General features: G+C 45.7%; 1 protein-coding gene across 3 annotated transcripts in view; it reads left to right on the top strand.

The window, feature by feature from the left end:
• LOC132896383 (6-phosphofructo-2-kinase/fructose-2,6-bisphosphatase-like) overlaps nucleotides 1-27,185 on the top strand; it is an 83,247-nt gene that overhangs the window by 6,641 nt on the left and 49,421 nt on the right. For all 3 annotated transcript variants that reach the window (XM_060937164.1, XM_060937162.1, XM_060937163.1), the window contains exons 2-8: nucleotides 3,231-3,356; nucleotides 3,612-3,708; nucleotides 5,226-5,292; nucleotides 5,483-5,557; nucleotides 10,975-11,031; nucleotides 11,744-11,865; nucleotides 26,016-26,223. In XM_060937164.1, the coding sequence (XP_060793147.1) occupies nucleotides 3,231-3,356; nucleotides 3,612-3,708; nucleotides 5,226-5,292; nucleotides 5,483-5,557; nucleotides 10,975-11,031; nucleotides 11,744-11,865; nucleotides 26,016-26,223 (752 nt within the window). The remainder of the gene's footprint in view (nucleotides 1-3,230; nucleotides 3,357-3,611; nucleotides 3,709-5,225; nucleotides 5,293-5,482; nucleotides 5,558-10,974; nucleotides 11,032-11,743; nucleotides 11,866-26,015; nucleotides 26,224-27,185) is intronic.

Raw genomic sequence — 27,185 nt, 5'->3', positions numbered from 1 at the left:
GAGTGAATAATGCTTGTTTTATCTTTTAACATAGAAAGTTTGATAAGAAGTAAATCCTTTTTCTAGAAAACAGACTAATTATTGGCATATTACTCAAATAAAGCCAACTAGCTAAACCAAAGTCCTCATCTCATCTCATTATCTGTAGCCGCTTTATCCTGTTCTACAGGGTCGCAGGCAAGCTGGAGCCTATTCCAGCTGACTACAGGCGAAAGGTGGGGTACACCCTGGACAAGTCGCCAGGTCATCACAGGGCCGACACATAGACACAGACAACCATTCACACTCACATTCACACCTACGCTCAATTTAGAGTCACCAGTTAACCTAACCTGCATGTCTTTGGACTGTGGGGGAAACCGGAGCACCCGGAGGAAACCCACGCGGACACGGGGAGAACATGCAAACTCCACACAGAAAGGCCCTCGCCGGCCATGGGGCTCGAACCCAGGACCTTCTTGCTGTGAGGCGACAGCCCTAACCACTACACCTCTGTGCCGCCTGAACCAAAGTCTTGACCTCAAAAAAGGATTTGATAGATTACACATGCTCATACTTGTATTTGGATTTGACCTTGACTTGGCCTCAACTCCTTTAATCAAGACTCAGTCTTGATTCTATCTTGGCTACTCCTGGACTTGGACTTGTCTTGGACTACAGCTCTTGAACATCTGCTATACAAGTCCAGGTTTCGATAGGAAACTGTTGTCAGAGCTGCTGGAACTTATTCAACACCTTCTGAGCCATTACAACCCCGATTCCAAAAAAGTTGGGACAAAGTACAAATTGTAAATAAAAACGGAATGCAATAATTTACAAATCTCAAAAACTGATTAGAAACATAGACAACATATCAAATGTCGAAAGTGAGACATTTTGAAATTTCATGCCAAATATTGGCTCATTTGAAATTTCATGACAGCAACAAACCTCAAAAAAGTTGGGACAGGGGCAATAAGAGGCTGGAAAAGTTAAAGGTACAAAAAAGGAACAGCTGGAGGACCAAATTGCAACTCATTAGGTCAATTGGCAATAGGTCATTAACATGACTGGGTATAAAAAGAGCATCTTGGAGTGGCAGCGGCTCTCAGAAGTAAAGATGGGAAGAGGATCACCAATCCCCCTAATTCTGCGCCGACAAATAGTGGAGCAATATCAGAAAGGAGTTCGACAGTGTAAAATTGCAAAGAGTTTGAACATATCATCATCTACAGTGCATAATATCATCAAAAGATTCAGAGAATCTGGAAGAATCTCTGTGCGTAAGGGTCAAGGCCGGAAAACCATACTGGGTGCCCGTGATCTTCAGGCCCTTAGACGGCACTGCATCACATACAGGCATGCTTCTGTATTGGAAATCACAAAATGGGCTCAGGAATATTTTCAGAGAACATTATCTGTGAACACAATTCACCGTGCCATCCGCCGTTGCCAGCTAAAACTCTATAGTTCAAAGAAGAAGCCGTATCTAAACATGATCCAGAAGCGCAGACGTCTTCTCTGGGCCAAGGCTCATTTAAAATGGACTGTGGCAAAGTGGAAAACTGTTCTGTGGTCAGACGAATCAAAATTTGAAGTTCTTTATGGAAATCAGGGACGCCGTGTCATTCGGACTAAAGAGGAGAAGGACGATCCAAGTTGTTATCGGCGCTCAGTTCAGAAGCCTGCATCTCTGGTGGTATGGGGTTGCATTAGTGCGTGTGGCATGGGCAGCTTACACATCTGGAAAGACACCATCAATGCTGAAAGGTATATCCAGGTTCTAGAGCAACATATGCTCCCATCCAGATGACGTCTCTTTCAGGGAAGACCTTGCATTTTCCAACATGACAATGCCAAACCACATACGGCATCAATTACAGCATCATGGCTGCGTAGAAGAAGGGTCCGGGTACTGAACTGGCCAGCCTGCAGTCCAGATCTTTCACCCATAGAAAACATTTGGCGCATCATAAAACGGAAGATACAACAAAAAAGACCTAAGACAGTTGAGCAACTAGAATCCTACATTGGACAAGAATGGGTTAACATTCCTATCCCTAAACTTGAGCAACTTGTCTCCTCAGTCCCCAGACGTTTACAGACTGTTGTAAAGAGAAAAGGGGATGTCTCACAGTGGGAAACATGGCCTTGTAACAACTTTTTTGAGATGTGTTGTTGTCATGAAATTTAAAATCACCTAATTTTTCTCTTTAAATGATACATTTTCTCAGTTTAAACATTTGATATGTCATTGTAACAAGTGTTCTAGGTGGGTGGAGCACAGAAGCACAGCAGGCCAGAACTGAGTTCTCAAAAAATTCTTTTATTACAGCTTTTCAGCTTTACACTATACACGCACGCACGCAAGTCCAGGTTGGGGAGAAGCTCCCTTCCGCCGCTCTCCCGCTCCTCTTATAGAACACGGTCACTGGGGAAGACAAACAAACACAGGTTAATTCCCGTCAGGTGCAGTGATTCCGCCACTTACCTTCCCCGACTCTGCCCTCCATTCACAGGCCGATGCTTGACCACACCCCCACTGCCACAGTCATCTATGTTCTATTCTGAATAAAATACGGAATTTTGAAACTTCCACATCATTGCATTCCGTTTTTATTTACAATCTGTACTTTGTCCCAACTTTTTTGGAATCGGGGTTGTAGATTAGAGAATTCATTCGTGCTATGGTATTGTAATGCAAATTAAGTCAGGAGTGAAATGGGGGTAGAATTTCGCACTTGTTAATTTAGGAATCCTTTGAGCAAGTAACAAAAATATCTGAGATTTTCTTTGTTCTAAAACAGATATTATTCAAGTTCTTGGCAATCCTACATTCTTTATGCTCTAATTTCATACATATGAATGATTTCCATCCATCCATTATGTTTGTGGTGGAAGCTGGAGCCAATCCCAGCTGACTTCAGGTGAGAGGTGGGGTTCACTCTGGGCATATTGCCAATCTATCACAGGTCTACACAGAGACAAACAACCATCACACTCACAGTCACACCTATGGGGGATGTAGAGTAGCCAGTTGACTGAATCCACATGTCTTTGGACTGTTGAAGGAAACTGGAGAACCCTGAGGAAACCTACACAGGAGAACAAGGAGAACATGCGAACTCCAGATAGAAAGACCCCAATTGGTTGTGAGGTTCAAACCCAGAACCTTCTTGCTGTGAAGTGACAGTGCTAACCCCTACAACACTGTTTTTCTTTTTTAATTAAATATTTTTGTCATGTTCCAGCGTCTGTGCCGCAGTTCACAAACTCGCCCACTATGCTCGTGATGGTCGGTCTGCCTGCCAGAGGAAAAACCTACATCTCCAAAAAGCTGACACGTTACCTCAACTGGATTGGGGTTCCCACTAAAGGTAGCTCATACAACGAATTTGTAGAGCATTTATTGAACTGTGGATTGCTGTAATTTCACCACTAAAACACATTAAACTATAATTAAAAATGATAGAATAGAAACCAAATTCAGTACTATGACTAATAATCATTAGTTATATATTATTTTAATTTCCAAAATCTGCATAATGAATTAACTATAACTCTATCTACAAGACTAATGACTTTGATCAGCAGCGTATCTGTGATAGATTTTTTCCCTTTTCCTCTAACAGTGTTCAATGTTGGACAGTACCGCAGGGAAGCCGTTCAATCCTACAAGAGCTTTGAGTTTTTCCGTCCAGACAACGAAGAGGCCATGAAGATTCGCAAGTAAGAGACACATTCTTCTCACTGCTTCAAAATTCAACAGGGTTGAAACAATCTTGTGAGCCATTTTCTCTCGAATTCAGTCAGGGTCAATTCCCATCCACCAGCCAGCTTTCTCCTATCACAAGGAAGTAAAGCACTATCCGCCATCGTCCGCATACTTAACCTCACAGATGCCCACGATTGGGCATTGTTGCTGTGATTGATAGGGGAGAGTGTGTAAGCTCCTCCCATACAAACAGCATGGCCAATTCTACTCTCTTGGACTCCTGGCCATGGTAGCAACCCTGTTGAATATTCTGTGAATTATTCCAGGGTTCGGCTGTAATGGTGTTATTAATGGTGTTAATGGTGTTGATTCTAAGATCCCTGTTCTTGGCTGCAGGAGTGGAACCTAATGTGTTCTTCTGCTGTTGCATGCTGAGATGCTTTTCTGTTCACCACGGTTGTAAAGAGTGATTATACGAGTTACTATATCCTTCCTGGCAAAAAAGCTCGAACCAATCTTCCTCTTTCAATTTTCCTCTGACCCTCTCTTATCAACAAGGCAATTGTTTCCACCCACAGAACTGTTGCTCACTCACTTGATGTTTTTTGTTTTTCACACCATTCTGTGTACACTCTAGAGACTGTTGTGTGTGAAAACCCCCAGGAGATCAGCAGTTTCTGAAATACTCAAACCAGTCCTTCTGGCTCAAACCAACACCCATACCACAGTGAAAGAAAGAAGCCTTGAAGAAGGCTGCTTGGTCACTCACGGTGCTGCTGAATGATGTTGTCTTCTCCGGTGTCAACATCAGACGACCCATACGCCTGAACCGCCTGCATGCAGGATTGGAACTGTGGCTTCCGGTGTCACCTTACACCTGCTGTATTTGCCCCTTTCCCATCACTACAGGGCTTGTGTTGGAGAATTGGCTGTAGATGTGGGTGTGTCCTTCGAGCCTGTGCATTGGAGTTTTAAGGTGGAGTGCAGTGTGCGCAGTACTGGCCCTACCCTTTGCACCTGGGGTTCATCTGCCATGGCTCAGCATGTTGAGACGGGGACAGCGAGATCCTCGGGTCGTAGGTTTTACATCAGACTGTTCTTGTCCTAGGCTCTGGCATAAAAACCTACCCCGGAGACACGGGGGTTAGACCCAGTTATACCGCTAGGTACTCAGTTGCACCCATAGCAACCTTAGTGAGAAATGGGGGCACCATGTGAAGGTGTTGCCATGGATACAGTAATGTAGGAGAGGCCATTTGCAATGACCTCCTGCTTGGCAAGCCAGACGGGGGGCCACGCGGTGATCACTACACCTGGAAAGGAGAGGTGAAGAGGCAATACCCTTACACTTTCCTTTAGTGAGCGGGATGTTATGGCACCAGACCTCACAAACCCCCTTATACATATATATTCAAGATATTTTCACTTGTTAAAATGTCTTTTTTTTTTGCACTCGATGGAATATAATGTATGATGTTATGATGTATATGATGTGGTGGTGTTGTAGTGATGTGTGTGTTTTTGTGTTCAGAGCTTGTGCAGTTGCTGCCTTACACGATGTAGCTGTCTACTTCAGTCAGGAGCAGGGCCAAGTGGCGGTGAGTGCACAAACAGCAGTTCAGTTCACTTTTTTAAACCCAACCAAGACAGATGTGTATGAAGTCTGCTTCTTTGCTTCTGCACTGAAGCTATGATGCTAATAATGAAAGTACAGCATCTAGCCTCCAGCTTAGTGAGCATACCTTATCCTGTGCAGTTGGCTTTAAATTACATTCTTTTTGCCTGCAGGTGTTTGATGCCACAAACACAACGCGTGAAAGGAGGGAAGTCATTCTGTCATTCGCCAAAGAGAACGGCTACAAGGTAAGGAAAAAACTGAACATGATCAGTTCTGCTTCAAAACATGATGCATTATGTTGGGATCGGATTACATGAATTCAGCCTGAATTTGATTTTGACATTATTTTGGCATTATTGATAAATTTCCCATGTCAGGCGAGAACATCAGAATCGGAATCAGAAGCTATTTATTGTCATTGTACAGGGTACAATGAAATTAAAACCTAACCTTACACCTTGCACCTGTAGCACCTCCCAGAGGGCAGCAGGTCAAACAGATGGTGGCTCAGGTGAAAACTGTCCTTAACAATATTCCTCGCTCTGGTGAGGCAGCAAGAGTTGTAGATGTCATCCAAGGTGGGGAGAGGGTGGCTGATGATTTTCTACGCTGTCTCAACCACTCTCTGCAGCCTCTTCCTATCTGCTTCAGTGCAGCTGGTGTACCACACAGAGGTACAGACTCTCGATGCAGGATCTGTAGAAGGTCTCCAGCAGTTTACTATCCAGGTTCTTCCTGAGCACCCTCAGGAAGTGTAGTCACTGATGGGCCTTCTTGATAACTGCCGTGGTGTTTGCAGACCAGGAGAGGTCCGCAGAGTTGAGGGTGCCGAGATACCTGAAGGTGTGGACCCTCTCTACACAGTCGCTGGTGATGTAGAGGGGGTGAGGTCAGCCGTGTTCTTCCTGAAGTCGACAATGATTTCTTTAGTTTTTGAGGTATTCAGTAGCAGGTTGTTTGCTGAGCACCACTCTGTCAACTTCAGGACCTCAATCCTGTAGTTCACCTCATCACCTCCTGAGATCAGCCCAACCACAGTGGTGTTGTCGGCAAATTTAATGATGGTGTTTCCAGGGTAGGCAGGGGTGCAGTCATTTGTGTAAAGAGAATAGAGTAGGGGGCTCAGCACACAGCCTTGGGGAGAGCCAGTGCCGAGTGTGTGGGAGGAGGAAAAGTGGAAGCCGAGTTTCACTGTCTGGGGGCAATTTGTCAGAAAGTCCTTTATCCAGGAACAGGTGAGTTAGGGAAGGCCTAAGTCCAGCAATATGTCTGGGATGATGGTGTTAAAAGCCGAGCTGTAGTTTATGAAGAGCATTCTCACATAGCTCCCCTGCTGCTCCAGGTGGCATAGGGCAGTGTGTAGAGCTGTGACTATGGCGTCTTCAGTAGATCTGTTTGCACGGTAAGCATACTGGTGTAGGTTGAAACTGGGAGGGAGACAGGCTTTGATATGATGTTGAACCAGCCTCTCAAAGCACTTTGTGATGACAAGTATGAGAGTGACTGGGCGATAGTCCTTGAGGCTGTCTATGGTATGTTTCTTTGGAACAGGGATGATTGTGGTTGATTTCAGGCAGGATGGGATGACAGCTAGTGAGAGGGAAAGGTTGAAGATAGAGGTGAAACTTCTTGAGAGCTGGTCAGCACATGCCTTGAGCACCTTCCCTGGCACTCCATCTGGACCAGCAGCTTTACTGGGGTTCACTGCTCTGAGCACCTGCCTCATGTCATGCTCCTCGACAATGAGTGACGGGGAGCTAGGGGCTGGCGCAGGCAGGGGTGGAGTAGCTATGTGCTGTTGTATCTCAAAGTGTGCAAAAAAGCAGTTCAGCTCCTCTGCCAGCGAAATATCTGAGCTTCTGGGTGTCACTACGTGGCCTCTTTGGGAACTACGGGAACGTTGAACAGGCCTTCTAGTGTGAGATAATTGAAGAACAGTGATGTGGCGTCTAGGACCTAGTTTGACAAACTCCTACGATGTGTTCCTTGATGTTACGTTCCTTCTGAGCCATGATTGACAAGTTCTTGACCCACCTCCCTAATAACATGCAAGGACATGAACAATGATTGGTTGGAGTCAAACTTATCTCCTGACCAAGACATGGCAAGAATTTCAGCACTAATTTGATATGCTGAGCAGCACAAAAGACAAAAATATCATGTAGTCTGATCCTGGCATTAAATAAAGTTCATAGATAAAGTCAAATTACTGTTAACATCTTAATGTTGATTATTTTCGAATAACAGCATAAAGTGTTTTTCCCCTTACACATCAGTGATCTATCAGTAATTGCAATTATTTATTAAAGAATTCATACTTTTTTATCGGTTTATAGTTCAAGATTCAAGAGATTCAAGATATGTTTGTCATGATTCCCCGCACTTTCGTACAGTCGAGAATGAAATACTGTTCCTCCGAGCCTAAACAATGTACATAAATAACCACAAAAAGAGTTTGTTACCAATAAGTACTAAAAAAATTCCCATACACATTCACTCAGACTTTTAGCAGCAATTTTAGTTGACGTAGTTCTTTTTATACATAAGGTGTATAAAAGGTGGTGTGTAAGAATTGCACAAGTGGAGTGTAAAGTCAAGTGCAAAGCATAAAGCCCAGAATTGCACTAATGGAGGGTAAAGTGCATGGTGTGGTGTTTAAGAATTGCTTGAGTGGAGTATAAAGTGTCAAATCCAGAACTGCACTATTGGATTGTAAAGTCGAGTGTAAAGTGCAAAGTCCAGAATTGCACTACTGGAGTGTAAAGTGCAAGGTGTGGTGCGTAACAATTGCACTAGTGGAGTGGAAAGTCAAGGGTAAAATGTAAAGTCCAGAATTGCTCTAGTGGAGTATCAAGTGTAAAGTCCAGAATTGCACTGCTGGAGTGTAAAGTGCACAGTGTAGTGTGTAACAATTGTAAAGTCCAGAATTGCTTGAGTGGAGTGTAAAGTGTCAAGTCCAGAATTGCACTAGTGGAGTGTAAAGTCAAATGTTAAGTGTAAAGTCCAGAATTGCACGATTGGAGTGTAAAGTGTAAAGTCCAGAATTGCTCGAGTGGCATGTAAAGTGGAAAGTCCAGAATTGTACTACTGGATTGTAAAGTCCAGAATTGCTCTAATGGAGTGTAAAGTGGTGTGTGAAGTGTAAAGTCCAGAATTGCACTTGTGGATTGTAAAGTGTAAAGTCTAGAATTGCTCTAGTGGAATGTAAAGTGGTGTGTAAAATGTAAAGTCCACAATTGCACTAGTGGATTGTAAAGTCCAGAATTGCTCTAATGGAGTGTAAAGTGGGGTGTGAAGTGTAAAGTCCAGAATTGCACTTGTGGATTGTAAAGTGTAAAGTCCAGAATTGCTCTAGTGGAATGTAAAGTTGTGTGTAAAGTGTAAAGTCCACAATTGCACTAGTGGAGTGTAAAGTGCATGGTGTGGTGTGCAAAGGATTGGATTGCACTAGTGGAGAGGTCCAGTGGTGGGTGGGGCCAAGAGTGTTCAGGCCCTCCCCACCACTCCACCACAGCACTTCTCCACTAGTTACATTTAATGTGACTGAGAAACCTCAAAACATGAACGGATCCATCCTGAAGAACTCTAACTGTTACAAAGCGCTGACTTTGGAGACTCCTTCCATAATGTCTCCATAGAAACCTTATACATTTATACATTTCTTTGTTAAACAGAAGTATTTTTTAAAAATTCTGTTCATTATTAGAGAATTTTGTTCTCTTCCAGGTGAAGCTAGAAATTCTGGCTAACAACAAAACCTAATTCATCCATAAAATAATTAACTCCTCTTATATAGAGAATTCAAATTACCATATATATATATATATATATATATATATATATATATATATATATATATATATATATATATATATGTACGTATCAGTGGCGGCTGGTAGTCTTTCAAACAGGGGAGGCTGGTCGGTTACGATATTTCCAGATTTTAAAAGAAAAAAGAAAAAACACATCAATTTTGCCCATACTCTTGCCTCTGATCTGGCTGATTGTTGGCAGGGTCACAAACTGTGAAATAACAGGTTCTTTTGGCCCAATGATGGTGATACATGATGGTGGTGTTGGGGGGGAGGGGTATATTTTAACATTTTATATTTTAAAATTGTGGCATGTTGTTTAAAAATTGATCATTATTGAAAGCAGCTCTTTGTCAGGAACCTCAGCAGTAACAGCAGAGTGTTCTGGAATAGACACAAGCACTGACCTTGGGGAGCCAAACATAGAGCTGGGGGCCACACATTTCATTCAATGGCACTTTCCCTATATTTTACTTATTTTGACTGAGAAATGTTTTATTGACAATTTTGATAACCCTTCACTTTTAATCCAGGTCTGTAGTGTGAAATGTTCTCGGCTGTATTTTTGTTTAAAAATGTTTTCCAAATTGTAGCTGTGTTTAATTCATATCCAGAAAAATATATATTCCAATATAATATACTCAGCATAAACATTTTAAATAGATTCTATATTTTTGGTCCATCCATGACATATTACTAAAGTAGCCTATTTACTGTTGTTGATGTGGGTCACTTGCTGTTAGCCAATTCACTTTCTCGTACCAGGAGAGCTGAAAGGAACGAGTATTATTCCCTACCTTTTTCACCAAGTCAATTTGAGGCGTTGGTCTACCCTGCTCTTTAATTTTAATTTTTTCCTCGAAAGGAAGACTGGCAAATGGCTTTGCCAAAATTAAATCAGCAATGCTTGGCATCTGTGCGCAGCTTTCTTGCTAGCTGACTAGCCCCCTCAAGTTCAAGTTCAGTCACTCAAATAAACGAAATTTCTGGAACTAAGATAGCAAACTTGACAACACTATATTTACACTTTATTTACAATGAAAATATATACAGTACAAACTAAAAAAGCTGGTAGAAACCATATGTAATGAATGAAATCGAAATGTAAGCTGATCTCTTACAATACACCACAGCACTTGCGAATCCGCATGGGACTGAACTGAAATTCACCGCTGCCTGTCTATATTTGAAACGAGCTGTCAATCAAAGAAAATATCCGGCCGCTTTCACCAATCACCAGTCTCCTCGTGGAAAGCATTGCCATGTCCCTCCCACTGTGAGGCTGGGAGTCCGGTGGGCGGGCATTTTTGCAGTATTTGTCCAATAACTGTCTTGCATTTTGATATTGAAAAGCGCAGAGCTCCCAAATGGCATTGAAGTCCACTGAGGCTGGGAGTCCAGTGGGCGGGCGTTTTCGCAGTATTTGTCCAATAATCGTCTTGCATTTTGAGATTGAAAAGCGCATAGCTCCCAAATGCCATTGAAGTCCACTGAGGCTGGGCTGCATCGCGCTGTCACGAGGGGGAAAAACTCACGCACACATTAGGCGAACTGGGGAAAGTTATAACGGAATGATTTCGCTCTGTAGTTGGGTTGAGCACATATATTTCTATGATTCTGGATCTGAAATAGCAATGTTATAAGGTCGGCTATAACATAAGCCTAGCGCAATTCATCCTACACGATGTTCGTCATTTTTAGAGGAGGCTGAGCCTCCCTCGTTGTCTTAGAGCAATTGCCCGTGATATATATGTTAACACATCACTAAATGTTGAATTTCTCATTTAAATCTGATTCTCTTTACACACTAAAGAAAGCATTTAAATCTAATATTGTTGTTTCTCTTTTAGGTGTTTTTCGTGGAGTCTGTGTGTGATGATCCTGAGATCATTGCTGAAAATATCAAGGTAATGAAATTCAGTGGAGCGAAAAATGAAACTCTGTTCAATATTAAAATTTTTCCTCAAAAACACAGGTTTGGAGGGTTTAATGTAAAATTTTAAAGTGCTCCCGAAGTGTGGAAAAAAATCATAAAATCAACCGTATATTTTAAACCTAGAAAATATGAATAATATTTGAAATTTAAAATGTCTGTTTTTCACAATTACATACATATTAAAACTTGAATGGAAAAATCATAAAGATATTGTGCAAATTATGATGTTTAATCTAGCCAAAAATAGATGATCCACAAGCTGTAACTATTAATGTATAAAAATCATAAATTTGATATTCAAAAATGCTAATGCAAACTATTAAGTTACAACTATAAGAAATAGTTGTAAAGGAACCACATATTTCTTATGATTATGTATAAGCTTGGCTAGAGGAATATCAATTAAGTATGTACATTAGCATATTAAGCCACACCCACCATCACCATCACCTGTTTACAGCTCAGTCGAATCAGTCAGTTCAGCTGGTGTATAAGTCACATTTTATCTCATTTCCTGTATTTTATTCCAGATATCCTGTCGAAGTACATAATTATTAGTACACCTTGTTGTTGTATATCACATTTTAGTGATAATCTATAGTCAAATGCATACGACGATAGTGTAAGAATATGATTTATTTTCATTTGTGTATGTTACGTTGTGTATTTTTGTTTCCCCGCAGCAAGTGAAGCTCAGCAGCCCGGATTACCTCGGCTGTGATAAAGAGGAAGCCGTGAAAGATTTTCTCAAGAGAATTGAGTGCTATAAGCTCACCTACGTCCCTCTGGATGAAGACAAAGACAGGTGAGACAACACAGAATCAGTAAATCATTTTACCATGAGAGCTGTTTGTGTGTTTGATCAGAGAAATTGCTTTACGACTAAAACACTACTGGATTCTCTAATCTGGTAGGTCATTAAAAAATATATCTGTAAATGTATGAGTTAAGTAGTGGGATCAGAAAATGTTGCTTTATATTTTACATTTGGCTGGATAAAAATAAATTCTGTTTATTACCTCGCTTGGGATGGAGTCCACCAGGGGGTGAGGTTTTTGTTTTCGGTGGGGTTTGTTTGTTTGTTTGTTTTTGTTAATGATATTACGGGAAAACAGCTGGACCAATCTTCATGAAACTTTCAGGGTAGATGGGCATTGGTCTCAAATAGAACCTCCAACATTTTGAGGGTCATCCGGTCAAGGTCACCAAAAAGGTCAAAATCGTTTTTGGTGCAAATGGTGTCCCGAATGTGTCCCAAATCACTCCCTGCTCACTACATAGTGGACTATATAGTCAGGTCGCCATTTTGTAGTGCTGTCCGAATGTATAGTGAGCATTATTACACCCTATATAGTGCACTCAAAGTATCTCACAATGCATCACGAAAAGTCGTGCCGCAGCAAAGAAGTTTTATCATTTAATCAATGAGCTCACTATATAGTCCTCTATATAGTAATTCCCTATATAATGAGTCGGGTGTAGTGAACGAGTGAGTGATTTAGGACACAGCGTTTGTAACCAATCAGCACTTATCCTGATCAACTTTGATTACCCATTCTATTTCTTGATAAACTTCAGAACTAATCAGATCTAGAAATGAAATAAGAGAAACCTCGTTATAACTTCGTAATATTGGGAGATAATCAGCAGATAAAAAGATAAACAAAATTCTCCTCGTGGCTCGCCAAGGATACTGATTTGATATCGAGTATGTGGTGTTTAAGAAAATTTACCTTTTGATTATCACAGCTTCTGTTTGGTCCTTCTGAAAAGTAAAATAAAAAGTTTTGTAAGTTTTTATTATTATTATTATTTTTTTTTAGCTTTTTGGCAGATATTTAGAGCCTTTAGACGTTTTCTCTATTTTCTATTCTCTGTTTATTCTGTAATGATGCTGCTGGAATTTTAATTTCCCTGAGGGAACCCTCCCTAAGGGATCAATAAATTTTTTTCTATCTATCTATCTATCTATCTATCTATCTATCTATCTATCTATCTATCTATCTATCTATCTATCTATCATGTTATGAACCAACCTGCAGTGTCACCACAAACCTCTAGGGGTGCAAACATCGCTAAAACTTACTTGACGAAAACATACTATACTTAGCGAGAAACCTAAAACAAAAATTATATATATTTTACTCAGCATGTTCTTAAAAAATGTCTAAAATATTCCTGAACCAAGCTTAGAAATTAGAACCTACCTAAATTTATATATACAATGCACACTTAGGTAAAAAATTATCACTAAAGCCTCGGTCACAACTGGCCGTATGTGCTCCTATGGCCAGTCTACGTGCAAAAAATGCAAGAAACGCACGGAGGGCGCGCGTGAAATGCATGGAGGGCACGCATGTGACGTGCTGATTTTCGAGCCATAGACTGGCCGCAGAGGTTCTTTGTCATGTCAAACAAACTCTATTGCCGCTTTTCCACTACAAACGCGGCTGAGCCGTGCCGTGCCGAGTCGAGCTGAGTCGGGCTGAGCGGGGCTGTTGGAGTTGCATTTCGACTACAACCGCGCTGAACCGTGCTGGCTGGAAGTGGGTGGACACATTGGGTGGAGTTAGCGAAAGTGGGTGGACGTCATGTGATGTCATTAAGCAGCGCAAACAGTGACATCAGTGACAGTGGCGGAACAAGTCAGAGCCGGGCCGGGGGCGGGGCAAATGACCGGGCCCTTTATTAAAGCTTATCATAACATCATTTTAGGTTACAAAATGTCCGCAACTGCGGTGTTTACCAATTTCAACACTACCGGGTGCAACTATGTTATTTAGTACATCAAGTCCTTCAAACGAACATGTAACTCAGAAACAAAAAACATTAGGATACTGTACATGGCTCATAATAAAACATCAATAGCCTATACTGCGCACATTATTTGAAGGGCATACGAATGAGCGCTCAGAGGTTGCAACGGTGACAGGAAGAGTCAGAAATAAAAGGAGGGCGGTGCAAACCTCACTGAATGCACTGTGTTTACCAATTTCAACACTACGGGGTGCACATTAAGTCCTTCAAACGAACATGTAACTCAGAAACAAAAAAACATTAGGCGACATACTGTACATGGCTCATAATAAAACATCAATAGCCTACTGCGCGCATTATTTGAAGGGCATACGGCGAGCCTTGCGCTCCGCGAACTCGTCCACGATGCTCTGTATGTCACTGATTCAGTGATCTTTTCAGCGGTAGTCTCACGACCCGAATAGTAAACAATAAACATGGAGGACATGGAGTCGTTAGTGTTGCTGGTCTTGGTGCTGTGGCTTGACAACGCCAACAGATACTGGCAAGAGCATATAGATGAGGCGAGGCGCATAAGGCTTCAGAAATTCTCGTAATTCGTAATTCTTCTCCTTCTGGGTTTGCGGTGTTTACAGATCCCAGCGTGCTCGCGGGGCGTGTGTGGGCATGTGAGGACACGCCTCCTCACCAATCAGTGCACAGGGGAGTGTCTGCTCACGCCCCCAGCCTCACTCGGCACGGTTTGGCTCGCTTCAGCCCCACTCCAAAACGGTGCGAGTTTTAGGGGCTAAGCAGGGCTGAAGCGAGCTGAGTCGTGCTGTTTTTTGGTAGTCGAAACGCGAGCCGTGTCGGGCTGAAGTGAGCTGAAGCGAGCTGAAGTGAGCTGAAAAAGGGTAGTGGAAAAGGGCCATATGGGTGCTTACTTTTTTTCAGGTTGCAAGACAAATTTACGGCCAACATACGTCTTTCTCCACGAACAAAAAAAACGCAGCGATTTGGGAAAGGCCAAAAATCGCACGGCCAAAAAAATCATACGTCCGGTTGTGACCTAGGCTTAAAGTAGGAAAAATACCTAAAACAAGCTTTAGTAAAATGTATACCGCTCTCCCATGGTGAGCTAAAAGGGACTTAGCTGAAACTGATTTAGCTTACGTTAAACATACTGAGCTAAGACATAACTAACTAAACTAAAACATAGCTAAAACGTACTGAAATAAAACATACTTATCTGTCTAATATGAACGTAGTTAAATATAGTTAGATTAAATGTTACTTGACTAAACCATAAATAAAATGTACTTAGCTAAACATACTTCGCAATAGTATATATGGCTAAAACATATTAGGTAAAACACAAGGATTGCAATAACTTCTGTACTAAATACCATGATACATCACATACCAATATCTGTGCTTACAGTTTTACAACTGTTTTATTTTGACATGCTGTTTCGTGAAGTAGTAAACAGTTCTGTCTAAACATAGCTAAACAAACTGACCTAGCAACCATTTTGAGGCTGCTGTGAAATGTTTAACGCAGCTGCTCTGCCTCCTGGGACATTTTTACCAAAAAGGTCAAAATCATTTTTTCGCGATATCTTCCTTCATATTCATTCAGATGTGTTCTCATTGGCTGAGAGCAGTACGGTGTGTTCTCATTGGCTGAGAGCAGTACGGTGTGTTCTCATTGGCTGAGAGCAGTATGGTGTGTTCTCATTGGCTGAGAGCAGTACGGTGTGTTCTCATTGGCTGAGAGCAGTACGGTGTGTTCTCATTGGCTAAGAGCAGTACGGTGTGCGAATCAGAATCATGCATTGTATTGGCGCCTCAGTCCCAGGAGACCATACGGGTAGCGCCCTTGGAGTGTTGTCTGTCTCTGGGTTTCTGGCATCGTCTGCTGTGACTGAGCAGGCCGATGCGTGAGTTGCAGTCCCTCTTGCAGTTGGTGCAGACGTACTGGGATGTCTGTGTTGCTGGGTTTGCTGCCGCACTCTTCTGTTTCACTTGTTTCTCTGCAGCTTGCTGGCCTCTCCTTACATCGGTGTCTGCTATGCCCTTTTGTACAAGCTGTCTCCAGGTTCCTCGGTTCTCGGCCTGCGCTTCCCAGCTGTCAGGAGGAATGCTGCATGCCTTGAGGCCCCTCTTACACACATCCTTGTAGTGGAGTGAGGGGCGGCCGACTCTTCTGGTGCCGGTGGCCAGCTGTCCGTACAGGATGTCCTTTGGTATCCTCCCGTCCTCCATACACCGGACGTGTCCCAGCCATCGAAGGCAGCACTGACTCAGAAGGGAGTATATGCTGGGGATGTTTGCGAGCTTCAGGATCACACTGTGTGGGACTGTTAGGGTTTTGCTGGGATTCGAACCTGGTTCGTTGGTGTGATGATCCAGCAAACCCCCACTAGGCCACCAGGGGGATGACTCAAATGCAGAGGCGTGAGGCGGAAGTAGAAAAAGTATCAAAAGGTTTATTTATACTATGTACACTATATACAATCCAGGACAAAACAAACAAACAAAAAAAACAAAGAGTATAATCCAAAAGTTCAAAAAGAAAAAGGCAAAAATGCAAAAGCTCAGAAGATCCACAAAACACAGTCACTACTAAATCCAAAAGAAAAGCAAAGTGCAAAACAAAGAACACGGTATAGAGGAAACTGGAGATAAACATAACAGCACAAAGACTCCGTGACAAGAGGACTGAACTCAGGGGTATAAATACACAAACTAATTAAGGACACAGGTGAAGATAATCAGGACAAACAGGCAATTAACAAAAACACAAAACACAGGAACAGTGGCGGCCTCTAGAGGCCAAAATAAACATGACACGAAAAGGAAATAACAGCGGCCTCTAGAGGCCAAAACAGTCCAAGTCCTAACAGGACCCCCCCCCCCTCTAGGAGCGTCTCCTGACGTTCCCAGGGCGATCCGGATGGGCCGAATGGAAGTCCCAACACAGTTCTTTATCTAGGACATCCCGAGCAGGAACCCAGCAGCGCTCCTCAGGACCATAGCCCTCCCAGTCCACCAGGTATTGCAACCCGCCGCGGACCCGGTGGGAGTCAAGCAGGCGATGCACAGTGAACACAGTCTGCCCCTGGAAGATGCGGGGGGGGGGGGGGGGGGGGGGGGGGTGTGTGTTCCTAGGGGCAGGGGCATACGTAGACGTCAGTACGGGCCGCAACAGGGAAACATGGAAAGTGGGGTTGATCCTCAGAGTCCGGGGCAACTGGAGCCGGTAGGAGACAGGGTTCACCCTGCGCACCACCTTGAAGGGGCCAATGTAGCGAGGAGCAAGCTTGCGGTTCTCCACCCGCAGCGGAAGGTCCTTAGTAGACAGCCAAACCCGCTGCCCAGGGCGGAAAGCGTGTGCAGGTCTTCTATGGCGGTTGGCCTGAGTCTGGTTGGTTCTGGAGGTCTGTATGAGGGTCTTCCTGACCTTGCTCCAGGTCTTGCGACACCGTCTCACATATTGGTTGACCGAGGGCACCCCCCGCGTCCTCCTCCTGGTCCGGGAACAGAGGTGGCTGGAACCCGAATTGGCACTGGAATGGCGACAGCTTGGTGGCCGATGACTGCAGGGTGTTGTGGGCGTACTCTGCCCATGGCAGCCAGGTGCTCCACGATGTCGGGTTATCCATAGCCAGGCCTCGCAGGGTGGTTTCCAGGTCCTGGTTGAGCCTCTCCGTCTGACCATTGGACTGTGGGTGAAACCCAGAGGAGAGGCTGGCAGTGGCTCCGATGACCTTGCAGAACCCATGCCACACTCGGGAGGAGAACTGGGGCATTCGGTCTGAGACGATGTCCTGTGGAAGACCAAAGACTCGGAAGACATGATTGAACATAAGTTTAGCTGTTTCAAGAGCAGAGGGGAGTTTGTACAGTGGTATGAAGCGGCAGGCCTTGGAGAATCTGTCAACTATGACCAAAATGACCGTGTTACCTTGTGACTCAGGGAGACCTGTGATGAAGTCGACTGCCACGTGAGACCAGGGACGCCGGGGAATGGTCAGAGGATGCAGGAGACCCTGGGGACGCTGTCATGGGTTCTTGGTTCTGGTGCAAACCTCACAGGACAGGACAAATGACCTTAATTCCTTCTCCATGTTAGGCCACCAGAAGCGTCTTTTCAGGAAGTCCAGGGTCCTCCGAGCTCCCGGGTGGGCGGTGAGAGGGGAAGAGTGACCCCACTGGAGAACCTTGGCCCGGGCTTGATGTGGGACGTACAAGAGGCCCGGTGGCCCCGTCCCAGGACCGGGGTCCTGGCGTTGGGCTCGTCGAACAGCCTCCTCAATACCCCAGCGGACAGGGGCCACAATCCGGGACACCGGGATAATAGGCCCAACTTCATTCTCCCTGTTAGTGGCAGAGAACAGCCTGGACAGTGCGTCAGGTTTGGTGTTCTTGGAGCCGGGGCGGTACGAGAGGGTGAAGTCAAACCGACTGAAAAACAGGGCCCACCTAGCCTGTCGAGGGTTCAGTCTCTTGGCTTGCTGGAGGTACTCCAGGTTCTTGTGGTCAGTCCAAACCAGGAATGGATGTTGCGCTCCCTCCAGCCAGTGCCTCCACTCCTCAAGGGCCAGTTTGACCGCTAGCAGTTCTCGATCCCCCACATCGTACCGGGACTCCGCAGGACTCAGGCGGTGGGAGAAGTAAGCGCAGGGGTGCAGCTTTCCTTCCGAACATTGAGAGAGCACCGCGCCGACACCACTGTCCGAGGCGTCCACCTCCACGATGAATGGTTGGGAGGTGTCTGGGAGGACCAGAATGGGTGCCGTGCAGAAGCGGTCCTTGAGGTCTTTGAATGCCTTTTCTGCCTGAGGAGACCAGACATAAGATCCACCTGTCCTTTTGGTGAGGTCTGACATGGGTGCTGCCACAGAACTGAAGTTCCTGATGAACTTGCGGTAGAAGTTAGCGAATCCTAAGAACCGCTGAACCTCCTTAACGGACTTGGGAGTAGGCCAATCCCGGACGGCCAGGGTCTTGGCAGGGTCCATTTGGAGTTGGCCTGTCCGTACAATAAATCCCAGAAAGGAGACCTCGGGAACATGAAATTCGCATTTCTGGGCCTTGGCGAACAGATTGTTCTGTAGCAGCCTCTGGAGAACCTGGCGGACATGGTGGCGGTGCTCCTGCACGGTCTTGGAGAAGATAAGGATGTCGTCGAGGTAGACAAAAACGTACAGGTTAATCATGTCCCTTAAGACGTCGTTGATTAGGGCCTGAAAAACAGCTGGTGCGTTGGTGAGTCCAAAGGGCATCACCTGGTATTCGTAGTGCCCAGACGGGGTGTTAAAGGCAGTCTTCCACTCGTCTCCCTGTCGGATACGGATGAGGTGGTATGCGTTCCGTAGGTCCAACTTGGTGAAGACGGTGGCGCCTTGGAGCAGGTCGAAAGCAGTGGACATCAGCGGAAGGGGATATCGGTTGCGCACAGTGATCTTGTTCAGGCCCCTGTAGTCAATACATGGTCGGAGCCCCCCATCCTTCTTGCCGACAAAGAAGAAGCCGGCACCAGCAGGTGAGGTGGAGGGTCGAATGAACCCAGAGAACAGGGCGTCTTTGAGGTATTCCTCCATGGCCTTGCGTTCTGGCTGAGAGAGGGAAAACAGTCTGCCACGAGGAGGGGTAGTCCCAGGGAGCAAGTCGATGGCACAGTCGTAGGCCCGGTGCGGAGGAAGAATGGCGGCCCTGCTCTTGCTGAATACCTCCTTGAGATCCCAGTACTCTGTGGGAACTTGAGATAACTCGGTGAGATCAGGGGGCTCGGCAGGAGACACAGGAGAGCTAGAGAGAAGACAAGAGGCATGGCATGCAGGGCCCCATTCCACAACCTGGCTTGTTACCCAGTCTATGCGAGGGTTGTGGCGAGTAAGCCAAGGAAGGCCTAGAATAACTGGGAACTCAGGTGAAGGAATCAGGTGCAGGGATATTTCTTCCTTGTGACCTTGAGACTGGAGGAAGACTGGAGAAGTAACTTGGGTGACTCTTCCATCACCTAACGCTTGGCCATCGAGGGCGGACACAGACAGAGGGACTTCAAGAGGTGCAGTAGGTATATTGATGCTTTGGGCGAAGTGAATATCCATAAAGTTCCCAGCCGCCCCTGAGTCTATCAAAGCTTGACAAGAGTGGACAGACTCACCCCAGGAGATGGAGACCGGGATGTAGATTCCTTGGCCAGGGAGTCCGGGAGAGAGGGTAGGCCCCGTCACAACCCTCCCTCGGCTGGACGGGGCGGTCCTTTTCCCAAGAGTTCGGGACATGATGCTCGGAAGTGACCAGGCTTGCCACAGTAGATGCAGCACTTATCCCTCCTTCTGCGCTCCCTCTCAGATGCGGAGAGGCGAGTACGACCCACTTGCATGGGTTCTGGACAGTCACTGAAGGAGGTAGATGGTTTCCAGGTAGAGGTAGGGAGGCTGGGGGGGCTCAAGGCTTGGTGGTGTTCTCTCATCCTGTTGTCCAGACGAATAGCATGTGAGATGAGGGTTTCGAGGTCACTTGGGCATCCAATAGAGGCCAGACCGTCCTTGATGGGGTCAGACAGACCATGGTGGAAGGCTGACACCAGGGCAGTCTCGTTCCATCCACTTACTGCTGCGAGCGTTCGGAACGAGATGGCGTAATCTGCGACGCTTCCTCCTTGCCGGATGGACATGAGCTTTCGGGCTGCGTCGGTACTGATGTCTGTCTGATCGAAGACCCGAAGCATCTCTTCAGAAAACAGCTGGAAGTCAAAGCACTCAGGTCCCTGTCTCTGCCAGATAGCAGTAGCCCAGGCTCGCGCCTTACCAGCTAATAAGGTTATCACAAAGGCAATCTTGCGGCGATCCTTAGTGTAGGTGGTAGGCTGAAGCTCAAAGGTGAGTTGACACTGGGTAAGGAACTCTCGGCACTCACTGTGCTTGCCGTCATACCTCTGTGGTGCAGGAAGGCTGGGTTCGCGAGGTGAAGAAGGCAGCATGGCAGGAGGCACTGGAGCAGGAGCTGGATCAGGAGCAGGAGCTGGATCAGGATGAGGAGATGCAGGCAGAGATGTCAGCTGTGCCAGGGTTTTCCCAATTTGCTGAAGCAGTTCCTCGTGGCGAGCAAGGGCCTCACGTTGGCTGGTGAGCGTACGTCCATGAGCGTCCATGGTCGCTCCGAAGCGTGTCAAAGCTGCCATAATTCCCTGAAGGTTGGCCGGGTAGACAGTTGAAGCAGCCTCTGCTGAGTCGGTCATGACGGAGTCTTTCTGTTAGGGTTTTGCTGGGATTCGAACCTGGTTCGTTGGTGTGATGATCCAGCAAACCCCCACTAGGCCACCAGGGGGATGACTCAAATGCAGAGGCGTGAGGCGGAAGTAGAAAAAGTATCAAAAGGTTTATTTATACTATGTACACTATATACAATCCAGGACAAAAAAAAAAAAAAAAACAAAGAGTATAATCCAAAAGTTCAAAAAGAAAAAGGCAAAAATGCAAAAGCTCAGAAGATCCACAAAACACAGTCACTACTAAATCCAAAAGAAAAGCAAAGTGCAAAACAAAGAACACGGTATAGAGGAAACTGGAGATAAACATAACAGCACAAAGACTCCGTGACAAGAGGACTGAACTCAGGGGTATAAATACACAAACTAATTAAGGACACAGGTGAAGATAATCAGGACAAACAGGCAATTAACAAAAACACAAAACACAGGAACAGTGGCGGCCTCTAGAGGCCAAAATAAACATGACACGAAAAGGAAATAACAGCGGCCTCTAGAGGCCAAAACAGTCCAAGTCCTAACAGGGATGTGGTCTTGCCAGCTGATTCTCAAGATGCACTTGAGGCACCGCGTGTGGAAGGAGTTGAGCTGGCGTTCTTGCCTCATGTAGGTGCTCCAGGTCTCACTTCCATATAGCAGGATGCTGAGAATGCCGTTATGTCAGCGCATCGTTTTCCCACACTCTCTTTGTTAGCCGAGCCATGATGGTGTTCGCCTTTCCTAGCCGTTTGTCCAGTTCTACGTCCAGCGAGAGAGTGTTGCTGATGGTCGACCCCAGGTATGTGAAGTTGTTGACTGCTTCCAGGGTGAGGCTGTCAATTTTGATGGAAGGGTTAGTAGGTGTATCCTGTGCGCTGACATTGGTCTTTTTCAGGCTGATGGTGAGCCCGAACTGCTTGCAGGCATTGGCGAAGCAGTCTCTGAGTCTCTGGAGGGCATCCTCGGTGTGGGACACAAGGGCTTCATTGTCCGCGAAGAGCATCTCCCTGATGAGTACCAACCTCACCTTGGTCTTTGTGCGCAGTCGTGCCAGGTTGAATAGCCTCCCATTGGACCTGGTGTGCAGATAGATGCCATCGGTAGATGAGTCAAAGGCATATGACAGTAGCAGGAAGAAGAAAATCCCAAAGAGGGTCGGTGCCAGCACGCAGCCCTGCTTCACACCACTGTTGATGGGGAAGGAGTTTGAGGATGAACCATCATATAAGACTGTTCCCTTCATGTCGGCGTGGAAGGAGATTATCATGCTGTGGAGTTTTGGGGGGCAGCCGATCTTCCTGAGAAGTTCAAAGAGGCCCTTCCTGCTGACCAGATCGAAGGCCTTGGTGAGGTCAATAAACATCATGTAGAGTGGCTGGCTTTGCTCTCTGCTCTTCTCCTGTAGCTGTCGAAGGGAGAAGATCATGTCTATTGTTGACCTGCCTGCCCTGAAGCTGCACTGGGATTCTGGATACACACGGTCTGCCAGGAGTTGCAGCCTGTTGAGGAGGATGCGGGCATACACTTTGCCAATGATACTCAGGAGCGAGATCCCTCTGTAATTGTTGCAGTCACTGCGGTTGCCCTTGTTCTTGTAGAGAGTCACAATGGTGGCGTCGCGCATGTCTTGGGGGACTGCTCCTTCCTCCCAGCAGAGACAGAGCAGCTCGTGCAGCAGCTGAAGCAGTGCTGGTTTTCCACATTTGATGGCTTCAGGCGGGATGTTATCGCTGCCAGGTGCTTTGTCGTTCGGGAGGGAGTTGATGGCTTTGCTGAGCTCCTTCTGGGTAGGCACTTTGTCCAGCTCTTCCATTGTGGGCAGTTCCTGAGTGTTGCTAAGGGCCGCATCTGAGACTGATGTTTCTCGGGAGTACAGCTCTGAGTAGTGCTCCACCCACCTGGCCATCTGCTGCTCGCGGTCTGTGATTTTCTCCCCCGTCAGAGATCTCAGGAGGGCGAGCCCTTTCACTGTGGGGCCTAGTGCCTTCTTGATGGTGCTGTACATTCCATGGATGTTTCTGGACTCGGCACAGCGCTGGATTTCCTCACAGAGTTGCTGCCAGTACTCATTTGCGCACTGCCTGGCAAGACGTTGTGTGGTGCTGCGGGCGTTTCTGAGTGTAGCAATTGTCTGTCCATCTGGCAGTCTCTTGTAAGCCAGGAAGGCTTCCCGCTTGGCCTCAATCGCTGGTTCCTTCCTTGGAAGGTATGCGTTGAACCAGTACTGGCTGGGCCTCTCCTTCTTGCCAAACGTGGACATGGCTGTGCTGTATATGGCATCCTTCATGGCGTCCCACTTGGCTGTGGCATCATGCTCTGGCAGGTCCTGGAAGGCCTGGTCCAGGGTGGACACATACACTTCCACCTTGTAGGGAACCAACATTAGTGCGGTGTTGATGCGAGGGCGATCTTTTGGCTTGGAACGGTGTAGCACGCAAGGCTGCAGGCACACTTGCTGCTCACAAGGGCGTGATCAGTGTCGCAGTCAGCACTGTGGTAGCTTCTGATGGAGAGGACACTGTTCAGGGCAGAGCGCCTGGTGATGACCAAGTCGAGCTGGTGCCAATGGTGAGACCTGGGGTGCTTCCATGACACTTTGTGTTGTGGCTTACACTGGAAGAAGATGTTTGTAATACACAGGTCATGGTAAGTGCACAGCTCCAGCAGTCTTTGGCCATTTTCATTGGTCTTTCCAGTGCTGTGGTGTCCCAGGCAGGTATGCCAAGAATCATGGTCTGCACCCACTCTGGTGTTAAAATCGCCAAGGAGGAATAATGGCTCGTCTTTTGGGCAACCTTTGATTAGTTCATCAAGCTGCCCATAGAACTGGTCTTTTGTGTCTTCTGATGATGTGAGGGTGGGGGCAAAGGCACTGAGGAGGTTGACGGGATCTGCAGCTGTAGCGAGATGAATGGATAGGAGATGTTCAGGACCCCCAAAGGGAGGCTCAACTGATGCCAGGAGGGTGTTCTTGATGGCAAAGCCCTGTGCTGGCAGGGCTCCTCAGGTACATGGCCCTTCCAGAAGAAGGTGTAGTTTTCCTCTCTGAGGGAGCTGCTGTCAGCGAGCCTGGTTTCCTGGAGGGCAGCTATGCTGACATTCAGTCTGATGAGCTCTCTGTCGAGGATGACTATCTTCCTTGTGCCATCCACCTCCCTGAGGTCATCAGAGATGCCTGTGCACATGGTGTGCATGTTCCAGCTTGCAAGTCAAAGAGCTGGAGTCTTCTTTGTTGGTTTCTTGTTTCTTTTTTCTTTTGTTTTGTTTTGTCTGGTGTGGAGTTTCCGTCTGCTTGTCATGCTGAGCAACAGGCTGGGCTCCAGGCACCCACTGAAGCAGGCAGACATTGGCGGGCTGACACCTTACTGACTGGGGGCTGCCCGGCTTGAGGCGGGCGGTAGTCGGCCAGTGGGATGCGATGATCCCTCCCACCGTCGAAGCTGACCTGTGGCACCCCTTCCCGACGCCAATCGGGTGAAACTTATAACCCGTAGACTGCCAGCTTCAGTGTTGTTTCCTCACTTGAGAGCGAGGCTGGAGTGGCCTCTCCAGGGCACAAGCCTGGGTGTGGGGTATGGAGATTCTGGGCTGCCCAGACGTCAGGATTCTCCTCTTGGCCTTGCTGGTGGAGTCCAAAGGAATGCAAAGCATGACATTTGGCACCAGTTTGGCTGCAGGAACTGCCGGAAGAAGGTCGAGGTAGATTGCCAGCCGCCTTAGGGGCTGCACTCCTGATTTTCTGTCTGGGTTTACTCCTGTAGCCTTTCCTTCTCCCAAAGGTGTCCACAAGGCAGAGGAGTCAACTTCCAGTGGCCAGGGCATGGATGCTGGATGCTCGGGGTGTCCTTGGACCCAGAGTCTTCACATCCCGAGGCTGTCCAGCCCTCCTAAGCACTTCATGGGTTTGGAGTCAGAGTTTTCCTTTTCTTAGACTGGCTGCCGACCAAGGCTAACGAGCCCAGTCTGCCCACCCAGTTATACTGCCAGACACTCGGTCGCACCACACAGCAGGCTCTGTGATAACAGAGGGCCCCACATGAAGGTGCTGCTGTGGACACAATAGTGTAGGAGAGGCCATACGCAAGGACCTCCTTCCCAGCGGAGCCAGACAGGGGTACTGCAGCGATCACTACACCTGGAAAGGAGAGGCTGTAAGAGATGCTTCACTTTCCTTTGGCGAGTGGGACGTCCGGCCCAGACCTCGCACATCCCCCAGAATCCCCATGTTTATTGGCCAAGTATGTTCACATATAAAGTTAAAATCAAGGTCAAGGTCACCAAAAAGGTCAAAATCGTTTTTTCATGATATCTTCCTTCATATTCATCATAAGTGCTACCAGGCAAGGTTTGTTTTGCCAGGCAACACTTGTTTAAATATGTAACTCAGATCTGTGATGTATTTTGTGCAAAAAATGTGAGTTTTTCAACATGAGAAGATAAACTTTATATCTTTAAGCCAACGTGTGATTTTTCTGTTTATTATATTGACACATTCACAAACAAAAAGTCCCCAAATTTATCAAAACATCAAGTTATCATCGATTTCCTCACGAGCAACATATAGAGATTTATGTCACGGTTTTGGTTCTCCATGTCCCGGATGGAGCTCGGATGAAAACTACGAGTGGCATATTTCCCATTAAAACACTTGTGTCTGTGTAATATAATTGTGTTTTACAAATTAATTTTATTCAAATAGTGCAGTGGTAGAGGTGGGCATGGTTAAATAATTTTGGAGCAGAACGCCTAATACAGGGTATTTGAGTGAGAATTCGATATCTTTATATGCGAAGTAGGGAAGAAGCTGCAGATAAGTGGTGAGTTTGTTGTTTTTTGTTTTTTTTTAACTGAAGCTGGATTGGTTTAAACACACCTGGGTTAAAAAAAAAAAGATGAATTCCCAATGTGAATGTGTTTAACATTCGGATCTCTTTCTCTGTTTTCTCTCTGTCATACAGACACCTGTCCTATATAAAGATCTTTAACGTAGGCAGCAGGTATTTGGTGAATCGTGTTCAGGATCACATCCAGAGCCGGATCGTTTATTACCTGATGAATATTCATGTCACGCCACGTACCATCTACCTGTGCAGGCATGGAGAGAGCGAACTCAACCTGCTCGGCCGCATCGGTGGCGATTCGGGTCTCTCGCTGCGTGGAAATAAGGTTTTTACGCATTATATTCATGATACTATTATATACCTGTGTAAGGAATAAAACGCCATAAGGCATGCTGTTATAGGAAAGTGGTGTGATGAAGCGGAGTTACTGTTACCACCTGAAAGTTGATTATGTTTCTATAACTGCACATCCTGAAGTGGTTTATTCCTCTTGTATTGCAGTGATTTGACAATGATTGCAGTTTTTTATTTATTAAAGAACAAAATGTCATACATTTATCATCATGGAATGTCCACGAAACAATTTCCTTCCTGTTCTCGCTTACGTTATAGCAGCAATAAACAGTCTTTCCATCATCAGCCTCTGTTCTTTCTTGTTAGGTATGTAACGTTGACCCAATCGATTTTACCCCATGATACTTTTGAAAAACAAAATTGGATACACTGATTGGAGTAAAATATAATAGCCTGTTAACTAAAATAGACCTTTTATTAAAAATGAAAAAAGTTAATAACAAATGCATCTTTTCTTCATAAACTTTTATGAACATTTGTACTGCCTCATTTGCTTCTCTTTTCTTTATCTTTCAGCAGCCTGTGAAAAGAGAGGGAGAGCTCTGATTTCTTGTTAAATCTATTTGTACACAATCGCACAACAGCTCTTTCACATTTTAGATGTATTTTTTTTTGTGTGTGTTTTTTTTGTAGCATTAGAGCTGTATTATTACTTCCGCATACGTCAAAGTCACTATTGTGTATTATTACACCCTCTGCTGTCTAAACAATGCAATTCCTGCTAGGAAAACCTGAGAGATTATGCAGCCTGATAACAATCACGATTCATTTTTTAGTTCGTCGATTTGAATAATCATAAATTTGTATCGTGATTTATCGTCGCACGATATATTGTCACATGCCTGTTTCTTGTCACGCAGTTTGTTGTGTTACTGAGAAAGCATAAAGTCCTGTCGGAAAATTTAAAGTTACAAATTGCTGATACTGGAGACT

This window comes from Neoarius graeffei, chromosome 13, assembly GCF_027579695.1.
Source record: "Neoarius graeffei isolate fNeoGra1 chromosome 13, fNeoGra1.pri, whole genome shotgun sequence".
NCBI classification, from domain to species: Eukaryota; Metazoa; Chordata; class Actinopteri; order Siluriformes; family Ariidae; genus Neoarius; species Neoarius graeffei.
The sequence above is the reverse complement of the archived record's forward strand: the minus strand, read 5'-3'. Positions and strand labels throughout refer to the sequence as shown.